This window comes from Micrasema longulum, unplaced genomic scaffold, assembly GCF_059751315.1.
Source record: "Micrasema longulum isolate JH-2025_06_02 unplaced genomic scaffold, ASM5975131v1 h1tg000031l, whole genome shotgun sequence".
NCBI classification, from domain to species: Eukaryota; Metazoa; Arthropoda; class Insecta; order Trichoptera; family Brachycentridae; genus Micrasema; species Micrasema longulum.
This window is the reverse complement of record NW_028277238.1, coordinates 555,900-572,619: the sequence shown is the minus strand read 5'-3', so window position 1 is coordinate 572,619 and position 16,720 is coordinate 555,900. Positions and strand designations below refer to the sequence as shown.

General features: G+C 36.0%; 1 protein-coding gene across 2 annotated transcripts in view; it reads right to left on the bottom strand.

The window, feature by feature from the left end:
- Positions 1-16,720, bottom strand: part of ptc (protein patched) — a 79,514-nt gene that overhangs the window by 16,349 nt on the left and 46,445 nt on the right. For both annotated transcript variants that reach the window (XR_015821992.1, XM_088224335.1), the window contains exons 3-4: positions 3,382-3,748; positions 2,868-3,078 (exon numbers count right to left, since the gene is read on the bottom strand). Coding sequence is in view for 1 of the 2 variants with exons in the window: in XM_088224335.1 (XP_088080461.1) it covers positions 2,868-3,078; positions 3,382-3,748 (578 nt within the window). In the remaining variant the exon portion in view is untranslated. The remainder of the gene's footprint in view (positions 1-2,867; positions 3,079-3,381; positions 3,749-16,720) is intronic.

Below are 16,720 nucleotides of genomic sequence, written 5' to 3'. Positions count from 1 at the left end.
TTGAATTCAGACATATTTATGTAGATGAATAGAATTTTAGAAGCTTTTTTAAATCAACAAAACATTTCAGAGAGAAATAAATAATAAAGATGAAGCGATTTCCAGAAAGCTGCATTCTTTTCCGATGATATGAATATCTAGCCATCTCTGGATGTCAACATAATAATACCCTCGGGTCGGATTAAGACGTAAACGAACCGAAAGGAGCAGACGGAGATAAAGGCATAAGGGTTCGGTCGCAGTAATTGAGTAATCGTGGACCGCGGACGCGGACATCTCCCTTCTCGCGCCGTGGACATATTCATCACCGCTGCCTGCTGCCTGCTGCCACAATGGCCGTCCGTCGATAGTAATTTGAGGAACGGGCACAATACCGGCGGACGCAGCGCGGGTGGTGCGGTGCTCCTATCGCATGGCCGAAATAACAATATGGTGTTTTTCTTTAGAAGACGTAATCTCGGTGTGGGTGGCGGCCGCATTCACCACGCTGCGCTGTCTCCGTCCCGCTCGCTCGCGCGCCCGGGTAACAGGGGGAAAGGGACGAGATGGGCAGCAAAAAACGGTAACAAAAACGCTCAGTCCATATTATGCAGGGGTCCGGAGAAAAAAGGCTAAAAGTGTTACGTTACACCGACCCGGCTGGGAGAGGTCGCGCCGCTGCGCTGGTCAGCTGGCGTCGGGACCAGTGCCGAGAGCCGAGAGCTGAGAGGCACAGCACAGCGGCCAGCGAGTAGCGGGACCGGATCACCGGATCGCCACTCGCCGCTCGCCGCTCGCCGCTAGCCGGCGACGGCCCGTGCCCCGTGCCTCTCTGGGAGCCCCCTCGCTTCGCTAATGAGTCCGCATCACGCTCGAAATTTCTCCGTATATTTGCATTATACTCCAGATAGCGTGCGCGAGTCATCCAGGCCCCCGAAAGCTTCAGTTCGCAGTTAGAAGAACGCGCCGCGGTCTACCGCCGACACATTTAAATACGGAGAATTGCGTTGAAAACTACAATAGAAATAGATGAAAAGTTTTCACTTTACGATCTACGTCAAATAAAATTCTCGAAGCGATGTTGAATAGGCTTTAGAGAGACCGAATAAGATGAACGACTAGCGTTTAGAAATGTGGCGTTCTGTAGAGACGTGTGAATGCCAACGATTTACAGGTACTGTAAAACCTTCACCAAAAAGTGACAATGCGGGTAATGGGAACCTTGCGTCCATTGTAGGGCGCAGTCGGGGGTAGATACTACAATCGGCTCCTTGTGGTTGGTGCGACTGAAGAAACGGTTCGTGGAATCAGTTTAATAAAGACATTTTGACATATTATATTATCCAGTCATATATTTTCGAGGAAAACCGACATTGTTTTGATTTGACAGAAACTTCTGACGGATGTGAGGCATACGACGACGATAGTTTTGGTTTTGCGTAATTCAAAATGTGCCGACAGATTTTAATCAAAGTATTTTAACCGCATAGTATTTTATAAAATAATTGTTGTAAAAATATGCGCATTATTATCGATAACATGACACATTTAATTTCAAATAAAAAAAACGGTGCGAAAACATTTAAGACATTAGTAAAAAAATGTAATAATTATTTTTATATTTTTCGTCAATTTGAATGCAGGCAGTTGAACTACTGTTCGGACGATTTTTTTTTAATTTCGACGGTGCAAAGGAGAAAGCTCCTAAACGACATGTAGCAGCTTTACAGAAGAGTTAATTAAAGTTTTTTTTGTTTTTAATTAAGGGAAAATCTCATAAATATATTTTATTTTGGGGTGATTCCTACATAATTTGAATAAAATAAAAACTAAGAGGTTTTTAAAATTTAAAAAAAAACTTTCATTGGCTTTTCTGTAAGGTCGGCTACATATCGCTTAGGAACTTTGTGCCTAAAAGTCGTTATGCGCATAAAAAGCACGATATTTCTTGGTAATTTGAATGTGTCTTTCAATAACTGTAAAATATATTATATTTATTCATTTTTTTTTGTCTTTTATTTTTGCACCACAACAGACCAGGAGACCCAATTACAGTGGTGAATTACATCACAAAACACCCAGGCTTGAGAAAAATCACTTTTTTTGCGTGTTCTCACCGGGAATCGGACCCGGAACCTTCCATGTGTGAGCTAAGCGTCTTGACCACTACACCACAGAGGCCGCCGTATTTTATTTTATTTATTATAGTTCACCAACAATAAACAATACACATGACATTGGTATAATAATCAAAATCTGTTGTGTTTAGATATTGTTTATCAATAATTATATGTGAACACAACATGCACAAATGAGTATTAAAAAAAATCCTTCTTTTCCTTCCCACTATCTCCTTGTTTTGTCCATATTTCTTTTATGTTAATATATAGTATATTTATTATTTATATAGTTTAAATTATCGTCGCTTTATTTTGGTATAATTAAGTCAATACATATTATTGAATGGCAGGCCCTATTATTTATATATATAATTTTTTTAATGGTTTAAATATTTAATTTGACTACTTTAATGAATTCTATTAATGTTATGAAAGTTATAACGATAAATTATTATAATAACAGGTTATTACAAATTATTTTACCTAACTAAAATAAGGTACTTTTTGATTTTATAAATTGCGTTACAGTTCTCCTATAATTCTTTAATGTATCGTTAAAGATATCAAAATTCGAGAGAAAGCACAAATATGTGGATAAATACTAAACTCCCGAATCCTGCGAGAAGTTCAACACTCAAGTAACCATGCTACGTATGTAAGATTAAAAGAACGACAGTGCTAAATAATTCATCATAATGAAAAAAAAACTGTAAGCATTTATAATAATTAATTTATAAAAAAATAAAATAAGTGCAATTAGTTAGTTACCTGATGTGACTTCTTGTTGGGTGCCGTATCCGGACAGAGGGGGTCGGAGACGTTCAAACAAGGCTTCTCCTGGTAGCCCGTGGTAATTCCGGCTCTCTTCATGTACGCCTCCAGAGTGGAGAAGGGGAATTGGTAGCCTTCCAGTTTCTTCATCTCCTGAACCATCTTTGTGGGGTTTAAGTGTGTCCACCGCAAGTTCTTCGTGGTGTCACTACAAATAATCGATAACGTTAAAATTGTGTTTTCTACGCCATTTATTGCACATTTTTTATATTCGTGTGTAAAAAACGGCATAGATCGAAATTTTAATGTGAACAAAATTAACTCGTAAACGAGAAATAATAAAAATAATTGAATCGGAGATCGGTCAGTATTGCGCTAATAAGTACCGACGAGTCAATATCGTATCGGAAGTAAACCAGTTTAATAGGAACGGTAGGTAGTAATTTTGTTGTAAAAGGTAGAATACTCGTAGTAAAGTGGGTAGAGATTGATACAAATATGAAGTACTCACGTAAGCGTGATGGGGTATTCGGGGCCGAGTAACTTGGAGCCCTCCCAGAAGCAGTCCAGCGGAGTGACTATGGAACAGGGGATGACGGCGTCGAATATCTGGTCGATAAAGTGCGCGTCGAAGCTGGGCACGCTCGGGCGGTGGCAGAGGTCGCGCAGGCGCCACGGCACGTCGAACATGTGCACGGTCACGTCCGTGGCGCGGCGCAGGGCCTCGGCGTGCGCGAGCAGGGCGCGCGGCGTGAGCACGCTGGCCGCGGGGTCGCGCGCCGCCTGCACGGCGAGCTGGTGCGTGCCCGCCGTGCCCGCAGCCTCCCCGCCCAGCGCGCGCTGCGAGTAGCGCAGCTCTTCTTCCAGCCGACCTCCCTCTGAGAACAAGACAACACAAAACATTAATACTGTGTCAGTCGTCTTCAGAAACTGCTCTCCATTCATTTTTCTTCTTCGCCCTTGTGTGGCTACGATGTCGCATGAGTTTACATAGTATACAAGACTAGATAAATGTTTCTAATTTTTTTTAAACAATGAAGTCCTATTTTGCTACAGCATGCCTTAATTAATTTATTTATTTTTATTTGAGAAAAAAATAACGGTTTTTACATATATTGTATACAGAAAATAAGAATACATATAAACGAAAATTGTGAACACCGTCAATAAAAAAATTCCACAGTGGTGTAAGCTATTGATTAAGTACATTATCGGTATCAAAATAAAAGCAATTAACAAGTGTTAGGCACTTAGAAGTTGCAAATAAAATAAAAATACCTATACTTATATACAGCTATAAAAATAAAGTAAATAGAAACAAGATAAATTTTAATTTAAAGAAAAAGAAAAGAAAAAAGTTGTATAAAAAAAATGTAGAAAGTACAAAAATATAATAATGAACATACGAGTACATATATATATATATATATATATATTATTTAGGAGATTATACGATTATTAATTATAAGATTGTTTAAATAAATTATGGAAAATAGATCATCAAACCGTATGTATGTGTATTCTTTTTTTATTTTTAAGTACCTGTATTTAAAACATGTCATTATGTAATGTAACACGACGTAAAAGCACCGTCTCCAAATGGATCTTTTAGCACAGTCTTTTAAGAGTTAAATCAAGAAGCGTCCTTAACCCCCCCCCCTCACTATATTCCTAGCCGCTTACTACTTTACCTACTTTTTATAAAATACATAAAATAATTTAAAGAAAAAAATAACGCTAGGTTTAAGACTATCTGTGTCAACGTCGAAGAAGAAAAAAACGACCGCCGCATGTTGACTTTCAAACGTCATAATTGAATAGATCGTAAATCATCAGACAGATTGCCCATTAAATCGAACATTTTTTAAAATGCGGAATAAAAACTCTGACATTGTACTCGTATCTATTTGTGTATTATGGGTCTAAAATATACAGAATACGGAGTGACATCTTTTCACACACCTGCCCATACGAGATCTCTGTATTATTTATGACGTACCTACCCATAACCATTTTAGGGACAGTCAATGGATGGCTCGGGGGCGCTCCCCGAGTCCCCGACTCCTCGGGACGGCCGCGGCTCGCGTACGGAATGTCATTGTAAACAAAATAGTGCATCGATTTACATAATAATGAGACGGAATGAAGACATCAAACCAAATATATTTACGCTGTTCGGAAAATGAACATACCGGAGTTCCGTCCATTATGTCAAGTACCCCGAGGATTATTCTCGAAATAGAGAGTAGGTGCCATTTTTTAGAGATTTCAGTAATATGGTACTACTTACGAAATATTTAGTTACTCTGAATAGTCCTCTTAATGTTAGGGATTACGGTTTAGTACTTAGATGCGATGGAACCTGTTTCTTCGCGATTCATTCCTCATGTCCGCGTCCCATCTTCTGGTGGGCGAATAGTGAGTATCGCTAGTGTGTACGTATAAGGAGTACCAGACGACATCAAAGTAATCTACCGCACGCAATTCGATAAGGACCCCCATGTTAGGATATTGATGGCGTACAGAAGTTATTTAGCTCCTCGCATTCATGAAATAATAGTACGGCTGCCAGTTTTGGCGTTACGACTTCGCCAGAACGTGGAAGGGGGCAGTATTATATCCGAGCTATTATATCGAGTCGTCGATATAGACATAATAACAAGCTTCGGTAATTAATATTTAGCTCGAAGCCACAAGTTAACCGATCGAAAATACTAGTCTCCGGTAACCAATAATTTGAACGATGTTAATAGCGGACTCACGAAACATTGTACAGTACAAGACGCGGTTGATATAATAACCAGACCAGACCCATACATGAGTTACCGATATCATCTCGGAGCGGTACGAGACAGTCTCCGACCTACTGGGCATTAACATATTTCGTAATTACCCGCGCAGCTTATTAAATCCCTTTAAGTGATTCACAGCCTCCGGCCTAGGCAGTCCCGGAGGCTTTCAGCCATCCCTATAAAGCTGCAGCGGGTGGAGTTTCCACGGCGGATCTACAGCCAATAAGATAATATATTAAGCTAGTATTCTTCGCTGGCTGTGTCTGGCGGCTCATACAAATCAATCACGCCAGGAGACATTAATTCCAGTTGCTCTGTACTCGACTGATAATCTTTTCTACACGCACAGACCGATTTGGCGTTTATAGTAAGTCTGAAGAAAGTTTCACGTTCCAATGTATCAAAAAATCTAATTAAATAGTTGGCTAATTTGATAGCACGATTAAAGAGACCGCTCCACTATATTTAAGGCTCCACCGAAGAGAAGGTACCTACTCAAATTTCAGAAATTATCCCGAAAAAACAGGTGAATAGCCTGTAGCCAGAAGCAGAGACAATAATTATTGCGAAGGAATATAATCGGTGGTCAAAATTCGCGGTTATTTGCAAGGACCCGCCGCATATACAGAGATCGGATCTCCAGAAAAGCCAGTCAATGGAAATTTACATAATTACTTTACATCCCCAAATTAAGAGTTGTTAAAAAATTTAATATATTTATTTTATTTTAGTTAAAATATACTTGATTAAGAATCTGTTTTGGAAGCTATTATATCAACTGCATTAAAGCAAAGAAATGATTCGATGATTGAGGAGGTACCATATATGCGTGTGGTGTGACGTGTGACTATGGTAACTGGTATGTGTGCAATGTGTGATTTGTATGCAACATATACATACATCTACATCTGCATCCACCCCCGCCGCCGCGCCGTCCAGCAGACCTCACACGTTTCATCTCAATATGGCACACATAAAATGCATCGTAAAAATATTCAGTAATGCATTTGCAATAAAATTAGTGCGCCAACATTTATTAAGGATATAAAAGTGTCAACGTTTGTTGCATTAGTTAGTTTTTTTATTTTTTCATGTAACGGGTTATCCTGATTAAATTAGTTTGTTTCTTGATGATCGGAGGCCAGCAGACCTTTAAAAAAGCAACTTTATATCATTGTGTTTTCTAAGGAGCCGTCAAAACTATGCAGGTTCAGTAGAAAATCGCACCCAGTAGCGACTTCTTGGCGAGTTGTGGTGGTCTGAATAAAATTTCTAAGATTAGCTTCCCGTTCTATCACTACTAAATTTTTATTTTTTGATTTATTTTTATTTTCTAACAATTAATTATGATAAATTAAAAATGGCTGAAAAAATATTTACACTTAAGAAAATTTGATGCATATTTTTTTGGAGAGTTCAAATTTTTAAAAATACCTAAGGAATCAAAAATATAATACACAAATTACTCGGAAGTACACTTTACTAGTATTTTTATAAGTCAAATAACAAAGAAAACAATGTTCTGAAGTAAATAGAAGCGGACAAAACAAGAAAGTCAGTATCAATAATTTTAAAAGATAATATCTTCAACAGTACAAAACAGCTGACAGGATGCCGGCAGAGAAACCGTTTGTAAAATTATATTTTTAATTTACATATGTAGATACTTCAAAGAAAAAATATTTTGGGTGCCCACTCTGTTGCCCAGAAATAAGTATAATGGAACACAGAGACCAGATTCGGAGGAGGAAGCAGCGGAAAATTCCCACGTTGGAATTAGGTGGCGAAAGAAGTTGACTGAAAATATTTCAATAACTAAATAAACAAAATAATAACCAACAAATGTGTTCAAGGCATGGAGTCAGTTTACAAGGGTGGTAGAGTTTAAAAACAGATTTAAGCCGCATGTCGGGAGCACATGTTGGACTAGAAAACGAGGCGATCAGAAGCAGTTGTGATTTGCGATGCACGGGGGACTGAGTCGACCCCTATAGACCATGCTATGCAGATGATACGCAGATTTATTTTTATTGTAAACCGAGCGAGAGAAATGTGCTTGTTGATTTGATTAATGGATGCATTGAGGAAAAAGGAAACTGGATGGCTGAAAATAGACTAACACTTAATCCATCTAAAACGTAACAATTATGGATGGTTTCAGCCAGACGACAGAATTTGATTCAGGATACGGCACTACCCGATGTAAGGAGTACCGCCTTACCCACCGTTAAACTACCGGGAGTCATCCTTAATTCTGACCTTTCTCTTGACGCTCAAATTAGTAGATCGATAAGTTCATGCTTTTACCAGCTGAGACAGATTAAATGCATACGCAAAAATTTGCCAGTCGATGCCGCCCGTCAATTAATAAATGCGTTTGTAGTGTCTAGAGTCGATTATTGTAATGGTATCTACGCAGGTCTACCGATGAATAAAATGACTCGCCTACAGGCTGTATTAAATGCCGCAGCGTGACTTATTTTTGGAATCTCTAAATTCAGTCATATCACTCCACTACTTCGGGAATTACACTGGCTACGTTTTCCACAGAGGGTGGAATACAAACTCTGTTGGCTTATGTATAAGTCACTGCACAATTCTGCTCCAGAATATCTAAGGCAACTCTGCATTCCAGATGAACTAGCTGACAGACGTCTTACGTTTAGATCAGCTACATCTACGTCGAAAGGAAAAGTTATTATACCTCTACGCAAACAGCGCACTAAATTCGGCGAACGTGCATTTGCGGTCGCAGCCCCTACGGCATGGAATGCTCTCCCAGCAGAAATCCGAAACTGTGAGAGTGAAGTGATGTTTCGGAAGAAACTTAAAACCCACTTGTTCTCTAAATCATTTGAATAAATTATTAGCATGTGGTGGAAAAGTAGTATGAAAAAGTACATTATTTTTCTTAAAATTAAAAAGTTAAAATTAAATTTATATCTTTATATAATCACTTTGTAAAGCGCCCTTAAGATATTACGAAAATGGCGCTATATGAGTTATCCATAATTATTATTATTACTATGGGCCTGTGAGGAATAGTAAAGAGTAACCAAAAAGGATTCGAAACGTACATTGATTATCGTTAAATCATCTTCCGCGAGGCGGCAAGTAATTTAATTATTACATTGGAGATAGAAACTAATCATTTAACAGATCGTAATAATCGTGCAGAATAATGTCGAGATCCGTTCATTATGTAAACCTGAGATAGCTATTATCGCTAAATCAAGAAAGGAGCTCTGCGTTGATTCGGATGGCCAGCGAAAGAACGGCTAAAAATATTTACGATGCTAATGTCGATGGATGCAGATCGAGGAAGATCGAAAAAAGACATGGCATGAACAAATCCAACAAATACTTGAAGATGGACAAGTCAAAAGTCGGAATAACCGGCGCGCGTGCATGGGGTGTATTAATGTAGAGGAAGCGAGATCTGTATGCTAAGACAGAGTGATGTGGCTTTCTATCTTCTCTTTGTTTTTTTTGTAAAAAAATAATTATAGAGCCTAAACCACTTTCTAGCTCCAAATAAAGAAATCGGGTATTCGCGACTACACGTCTTCCTACCTGAAATCTACTCCTTTTTATGTTCCTAAAAAATTGCAAAACTGAATACCTAAGTACTCAGAACGGTCCTGGTGATGCAACACTAAAAACCTTCAAACGAGTTCTTCTGCGCGACTGATCGCGTAATAGCGCTAATCGAATTTTAAATATAATGTCTTTTGTGCAGCGCCCTAGAGTGATTCCTCGCGAAAATTGAGCTTTATAAATCATTATAAATTTTACGTTATTATTAAAATTTTTCAGTTCTTTAAGTTAACGACAAAGCGTATTAAAATTAAGTACCGTCGGTTTTATGGCAAAAGAAAAACTCGAGATAATAAATGTCGAGTTTAAAATGTAACATTGTAAACCTTGCGACGGGCTTACACAAACATGTATCACAGAGAAACTTTTAGAATAATATAACAGGAAGACTTTTTACATTGCTAACGCGTTTTTAAAATTACAGATATTAAAAAATAAATAAAACTACTGTTGGTGAATAGTATAATAATCTACGATAAAAAGACAGAAAAACATCTAAATAGCAGTGGCGGTATTTCCATAGAAGCCCATAAGCCGGGCTTGCCTATTAATTTTATTTCAAAATTACCAAATCTGAACCAAACGCTTAAAAATAATTCATTTCGTTGTTTAAATTTCGCGCCGCATGAGAATTGGAGATCTGTTCGACGTTGGTACTGTTTGCATCCCGAGATCCGAACCGCATGAAATCTGTGTGCGCGAACGACAATGTCTTCTTATCTTGCTCACGCACGTGGGCTTCTTATGGGGCTTATTTCGCGGTGCAACTCGCATGTGATGCAAACAGTAAACTCAACAAATGTTTGTCTGTATATGTTGAGTTTTATACGGGAATCTGAAGCCAGCTTCTTTAGGGTAAAGTTGGCAGAGAGCGCCTCTCGTATTTCGTACCGAACAAATTTTACGATTGTTTATTATGCTCTTTTTTACGGAATTTGATAAATTTAAACGGTTTTTTTTATCTTAATTGTATAAAAACCAGTACTGGTTAAAATTTACGATAATTTACTTAATTTTGTGCAAACGTCATATATAAAATGAATTCGGAGATGGCCGACGTTTCTTTTTTATTTGCCTATCTACTTTCCATTTCCTATATCTTATATCAATTATATTTTATATTTATGTATCTATGGGTTCCGATGACTATTATTCAACTCTACGCACGCTATATTATATTGATGTTACTTATTGGTAATGGTTGATATCTGAGGAATTCCTTTATATAAAATAATATAGTGTTTTCTTTATTTCGTTTATTTAAACGACCTCAGAAAGATTATCCTATGCATATTAAAAAAAAAAAAATGTTATTCGTCATAATATGCCTTTTGGATGCTTTGTAGACTGTACAACTGTAGTGAAGAAAGCTCACATCATGTTTTCACACAAATTAATTCATCATCATTCGTTTTCCGCACCTAATGGTGCATAGAGTACTGCAATCGCAGGGTATCTTGATCATTTTTGCTACATAAAGGTAAGATGATCAGTCTTACGCTTCAAGTACCAGTCCAGGGACTATGACACATTCAAGTGTAAAAACACCTTTTTAAATAAATATTTCACATCAACCATGTCGGGAATCGAACCCGAGACCTTTTACATGGTAGGTAAATGCGCTGGCCACTATACTATGAGGCTGTCAGAGAATTACACCACATGTGAATTTAAAAAATATATACATGGGCTTGCCTTACTCGTAAATCCTAGGCACGCTACTGCTAAATAGTAAGGACTTATGACCATAAAACGCCTTGCTCTCTCCGTGCCACGATGACGACGAAGACCGGGAAGGCCCAAAATGCGATAGATGGACTGCATCAGCGTAGATACGCCAACGTTGCAAGTGGGGAACTGGAGAGGAAGGGTAGCAGACCGACAAGAGTAAGGAAGACTAGAAGACTCCTGGATACAGCCAAAGCCCCTCCAGGGTTGCCGAGCGTATGACGATGATAAAGGCCGTTTCACTTTATCGTGCCATTTGAAATACCTAAGAGGTGATACCACAAACGTTGTGAATTCATCGTTCTGCAATTAATTTAACATCCGTAATATTCTCATTAATTCTCGGAACTTAAACGTACAGTTCACTTGAAAAAAAGCCTGTGAATTTTCTATGGTCAAATGTTGGTAAAAAGTATATCTTTTATCTTAATAAAATCCCTAAAGCCATAGAGGATTAAATCGAGCGTGCATATACAACGAATTGGACATGGTCCTTGGGTTATAAATCAAATGGGAATAATTTGTGCCAACATCGCTTTTACGGAAAGAGCCACGTTTTGTATAATCTGTTTGTCTAAGCAAGTTCAAAATAGATTTTACTGCCAGTTACAGCTGTTGCGGTTTCTATAATGTACCAAGACGAACATCCTAAATAGCATCATTATAATGCCAGTTAAATATTTTTTTTTACAATAACACGCCACGCACTACACGAGAAAGTCTTCACACTTTGTACTAACTGCGTGTACAATAAATCACAACAGTTAGAGAAGCAAATGCATATGCAAGCTTAGAAGAATAGAATAAGTTTAAAAATAGATAATTAAATAAATAAAAAGATATGAAAAAAAAAAAAAAAAATCTTTGATAAACCCTTACGGGTTACATACATTAAAAGATATTTTTACTTTTGAAATTCACATTCTACTGTTAATGATAATATTTTTAACATCTTTTGTAAAGGTTGTCTGAGTCTTTTGCTTAGTTTTGTCTGGTAGTTTATTGTATAATTTCAGTCCATGGTTTATTAGTCCCGACTGTCCTTGTCTCGTTTTAGAAGGTTGTATACGATATTTTTCTGATATTCTCGTATTGTGTCCATGTTTACTACATTTTTTTTTCAAGTTTTAGTTTTTCGTCTACAATTACATCAGTGGCTAATTTATGAATACATTTTAAGGATTCTAGTTTAAAGAGTTCAGTTACATGTAATTGCTTAGTTTGTTTAAAAAGTTCTTTAGTTGCTGTTAGATAGGGGATAGGGTAGGTCATATACTAACATTAATATTTTATTTTTCTGTCTTAGTAGTATATTTATGTCATTTTGATTTTCTGTAGTAGTATATGCTACAGAAACATATTTTAGTTTTTACATAGGCTTCGTACATTAGAATTTTTTCCGTTTTTGGAACAAAGTTTTTGATTTTTACTTTTTCTCACTTTGCTGAGACTAAAGTGAGTACCTCCTTTAAGGAATAAGGAATTGGGCGACAAACAGCTTTCTATTGTTTATTTACAATACACAGATATCTATTAGATAATCAAGAATTGTGAGGAATGCGTGAAATGAATTGATTTTTTTTGTGGATTTGTTTGGAAACTGTTTTCACCTTTTGACAGTTGATCTATCGTTCATGCTAAAATTTTCGAAATTCATTTGATATAAATATTCTCCACCGCAAACTACGATCATTCCCCGATAAAAATAAAGCATGATAATTAAATAAAACAGCTTGACTAATGTTGATTCGCGTTAGCCGTGAAGTTGAGTCGAATGTCAGACGAGCGGTTCTTCGGGGTTTCTAATTATTCTAAATAACTGAATCATTCGAGCAAACAAAACTGTTCTACAGGCTATCAGCTGGTCGCTAATGCATTCAAAATGCTAAATCAATCATTAACACGACTCCACTAATTTAGAATTTACATATTTGTCAATTAGCGTTAGTCATTGAGGAAGGAGTGACATTGCGTTTTTAGATGGTATTTAGTCCATCTACATATAGTAGCGAAATATAAATTATCAACGATGAACCGATAACCACCTGTTGTAGCTCTTTGATTACAAATTACAACCAAATCACTCACCTACATAATGATTAATTTTATAAATAAAGATACCTAATTGATTAAAGAGTATTAATTTATTTATGGTTTATTAAGTAGTTACCATCTTACGAACTAATGAAATATTTTAATAACATTAAAAATTTTATCAAAATTTAACAACAATATATTTTTTCAAACTAATTTAAAATATTTCAAGCCTTTACATTTTATTTCCTTGTACAGTGAGTTTTGAGACTCGGTTTTTCTTCTCATTGGTAATCTTACCTTTTTATCTCTAGTTTTGTATGTTGGTTAAATATTTTTATGCTTGATTTGATTTAACCCCTTATTTTTAAGTTAATGAAAATAGATAAATTATATTTGTTTTGAGTACCCGAGGATTGTATTCTATAGAATTTCCGTGTTTTTAATTTCTCCTCCATCACATTAAAATAAAAATCTATCAAGAAAAGTAATTTTTAGTATATTTACCTAAAACATATATTTATGTAATGTTTATTTGTATAAATAAAAATAAAACAATGTACTAATTGTATATTTAAAAATAATAATATAACTATGTATTCAGTTCGTGAAAATCACTAAAATAATGTAATATGCCGACCGGTTTCAGAACATGACTGTTCCTTTGTCAGGGTTTAAAAACGAACACTAAAAATGTTTAACCTAACCTAATAACAAGTAAATAGTAAATACCTAAAATACATCCTTAGTATTTAATATTATATTATCTCAAAATATTATTATAAATTAACTGTGTTTTTTTTTCAATAAAAACCTTTATTAGCATAAAAAACAATACATACAATAAAAAAATGGAACACTTAAGGTCGAACTTGCTAAAAATGAGTCTGGCTCTTGTGTTAGGCAAGTTTACAAAATAATATAAAAAAGAAACAAAAAATTCAAAACAAAATAATATAATAAATTAAATAAAAAATTGTTTTTAAAATTGAGATAATATGACACTAATAAAAAAATAATTAAAAACACGACATTTATAAATTGATGCATTATAATAAGAAATAAATAAAAATCGCTATGAAAAAATATTTTTTTTACATTGACCCGACAGATTCAGAAAACAACGTATTTTTCGTCAGATTTTTCCATTTTTTTTCGTTGGAATAACGCGCGAAAATCGTGTGGGAGTAAGCGAGACAGCGCTACGGGATCAAGGTGATTCTACACGTTGGCCAATACATTGGCGAGGATGCTGGCGCACGTATTTGCAACGAAATTGCTACACACAATGCCCACACGTTGGAGTCGTACAAAAACTGTTTGTGTGGAAAATGTGCGGACGTCAAAAGCGCACGAAAATCACGCGTGCCCTCTCCGGTGGTTCGCAGCGTACTTAAAGTCGGGCTAACATGTTGCATGAATACGCGTTCACCAGCGTCCAGCCAGCGCCTTTTGATCCGTGTTGAAAAATCCACAATAGACGCATCGCGCGCCAGCCGCAAATACCCCCGTCCACACGTTTGTCAATACGCATTGCCAACGTATTGGCGAACGTATTGGCCAGCGTGTAGAAGTGCTTCCAGACGAGATCGGCACCATTCTAGTGCGAGGGGGACAGCGCTATGGCAAAAAGCGAGCTGGACGTATGTGCGGGAGGAAACGGGTACGCGAGAGCGAGGGAGACGGGCGGCCCACCCACGAGCCACGCGGGTGGCCGAAAACGAAGACGGAGACGGAAGACTGAGGAGACAGACGGAGAAATGTGCGCGGCGTGCGCGCATGTCGGGACGGCGACATATCGCACATCCGATAAATAGTCGTAACTCAAAAAGCAGAATTTCCAAGCTTCTGATTACAATAGTTATCTTTTTTTTTTTTTGTTTATTTTTCCATACATATATTATTTACATAGAAATATAATTACAAAAATACATCTTAAAATTAAGCTATAACATAATAATAAATTAATAAATTGGAAAAAAATAAATTAATAATAAATTGGAAAAAAATGCCCACAAAGACTTCAGCGTCTGAGCGTGGGCCATTCCTTTTTTAATTATTAAAAAGGTTATAGCATATAAATACGATTCATTATTTAATTATTAAAAAGTTTATAGCATATAAATATTGTATGACATAACTATGAAAAGAAAAGATAACTTCAACTATCTATAAAATAAAATCGATTTTAATGTACGTAAATGTATATATGTATTTGTATAAAAATATCTTCGGCAGTAACCTGTCATTGAAGACGTTTAAAAAATAATACATGAACACTTAATTTTTCATACAAAAAAATTAAAAATATTTTATAGACAGTCGAAGTTACGAGGGTTATCTACAATCGCTATCAAGTCAAATCGATTTTTCTGTACGATATACATTTCACGATTTCACACAACAGACCTAAATTATAATATACTCGTATATCTTCAATTGTTGTTTTTATATACAGATAAAATAAAATAAATTTACGAATGAATGCGTGTTAGTGTCAGTGTTTTCAAATGAGTGTTAGTGTTTTATAAAGCCATCAAGCGGGTTTATCGTAAAGCTAGAATCATGTAATTTTTTTAGCATAAAAAGATTTTTTATAATTTATTATGATAGGTACTTGATTCAAAAACAGATTTTTGAGTTATGACTATTCTACCGGATGTGCGATATGGATATGCGCGCATAACACACCACGCAGGAACCGATAATCATAATGATAAATAACTAATTCTTCGCCTTTTATGCCATGTGACCTCAAGGGCACTTGACACACTTCTTTTTAGATGATAATAAAAACGGTTTTCTAAAATCTATTTTTTTTCAATGAATCGGAATCCATAATTCCTTTACTGAAAAACAGTAGTGTAAACACACTGCGATAGAGGTTTCAGCTCTTTAACTCTTGTGTGGCTGTGATGTCACACTAGTCTACATACAATACAAGACGTGATATCTCTGTATTTTTTTTAATGATGAAGTTGTATTTGAAGTTGGATTTTCCCTAATAGATATAATTGAGCCATTTCATGAAGGGATTTGAATTCTGTCCAGCAAAGCTTATATTTAATTCTCTTTGGATTTTTAACCAGTGCAAATCTCGAAGATGTGAGAAAACTTTGTAAATTTATTTTATAAGGTAATTCAACAAAGATGCATACTAGAAATCTTAAAATTTTATAGTATTCGTCGATACAATTTCACATGCATACATATCTTCAATTATACAATTACACAAAATAGATAGAATAACATTAGTCAAATAGGTGCGAAGGTTTTCACGGTCACTGTTATCAGTATGTTTCTTTTTTGGGTGATACCGTGTGTGTTGGATTTGTTCCGACGTTTCGGCTACCATTGCAGGAGCCATCTTCAGGGTAAACTGAGTGTTTTGTAGAAAAAAAATGTGTTTGAGTACTAGTAATTTGTACCGTGTAAATAACATTTGTTGTATTTTTTTAAATTTCAAAATTTATTTTACAGTGTACAATACAATAAAATTAAATGTACGTGTGTACTTATTAACTAAGATTTTTTCCTAAGAGATTATTCGCTAAATTTAGAAGAGCATCATGAAAAATGATAATTTTGCTATTTCGGCAGTATATATTATATTCCCGATACATGTAGGCCCACAGTCCATATATAAATGAATAAAGAATTTTAATTTAAAATACAAAAATAAAAACTGAAAAAATCCAC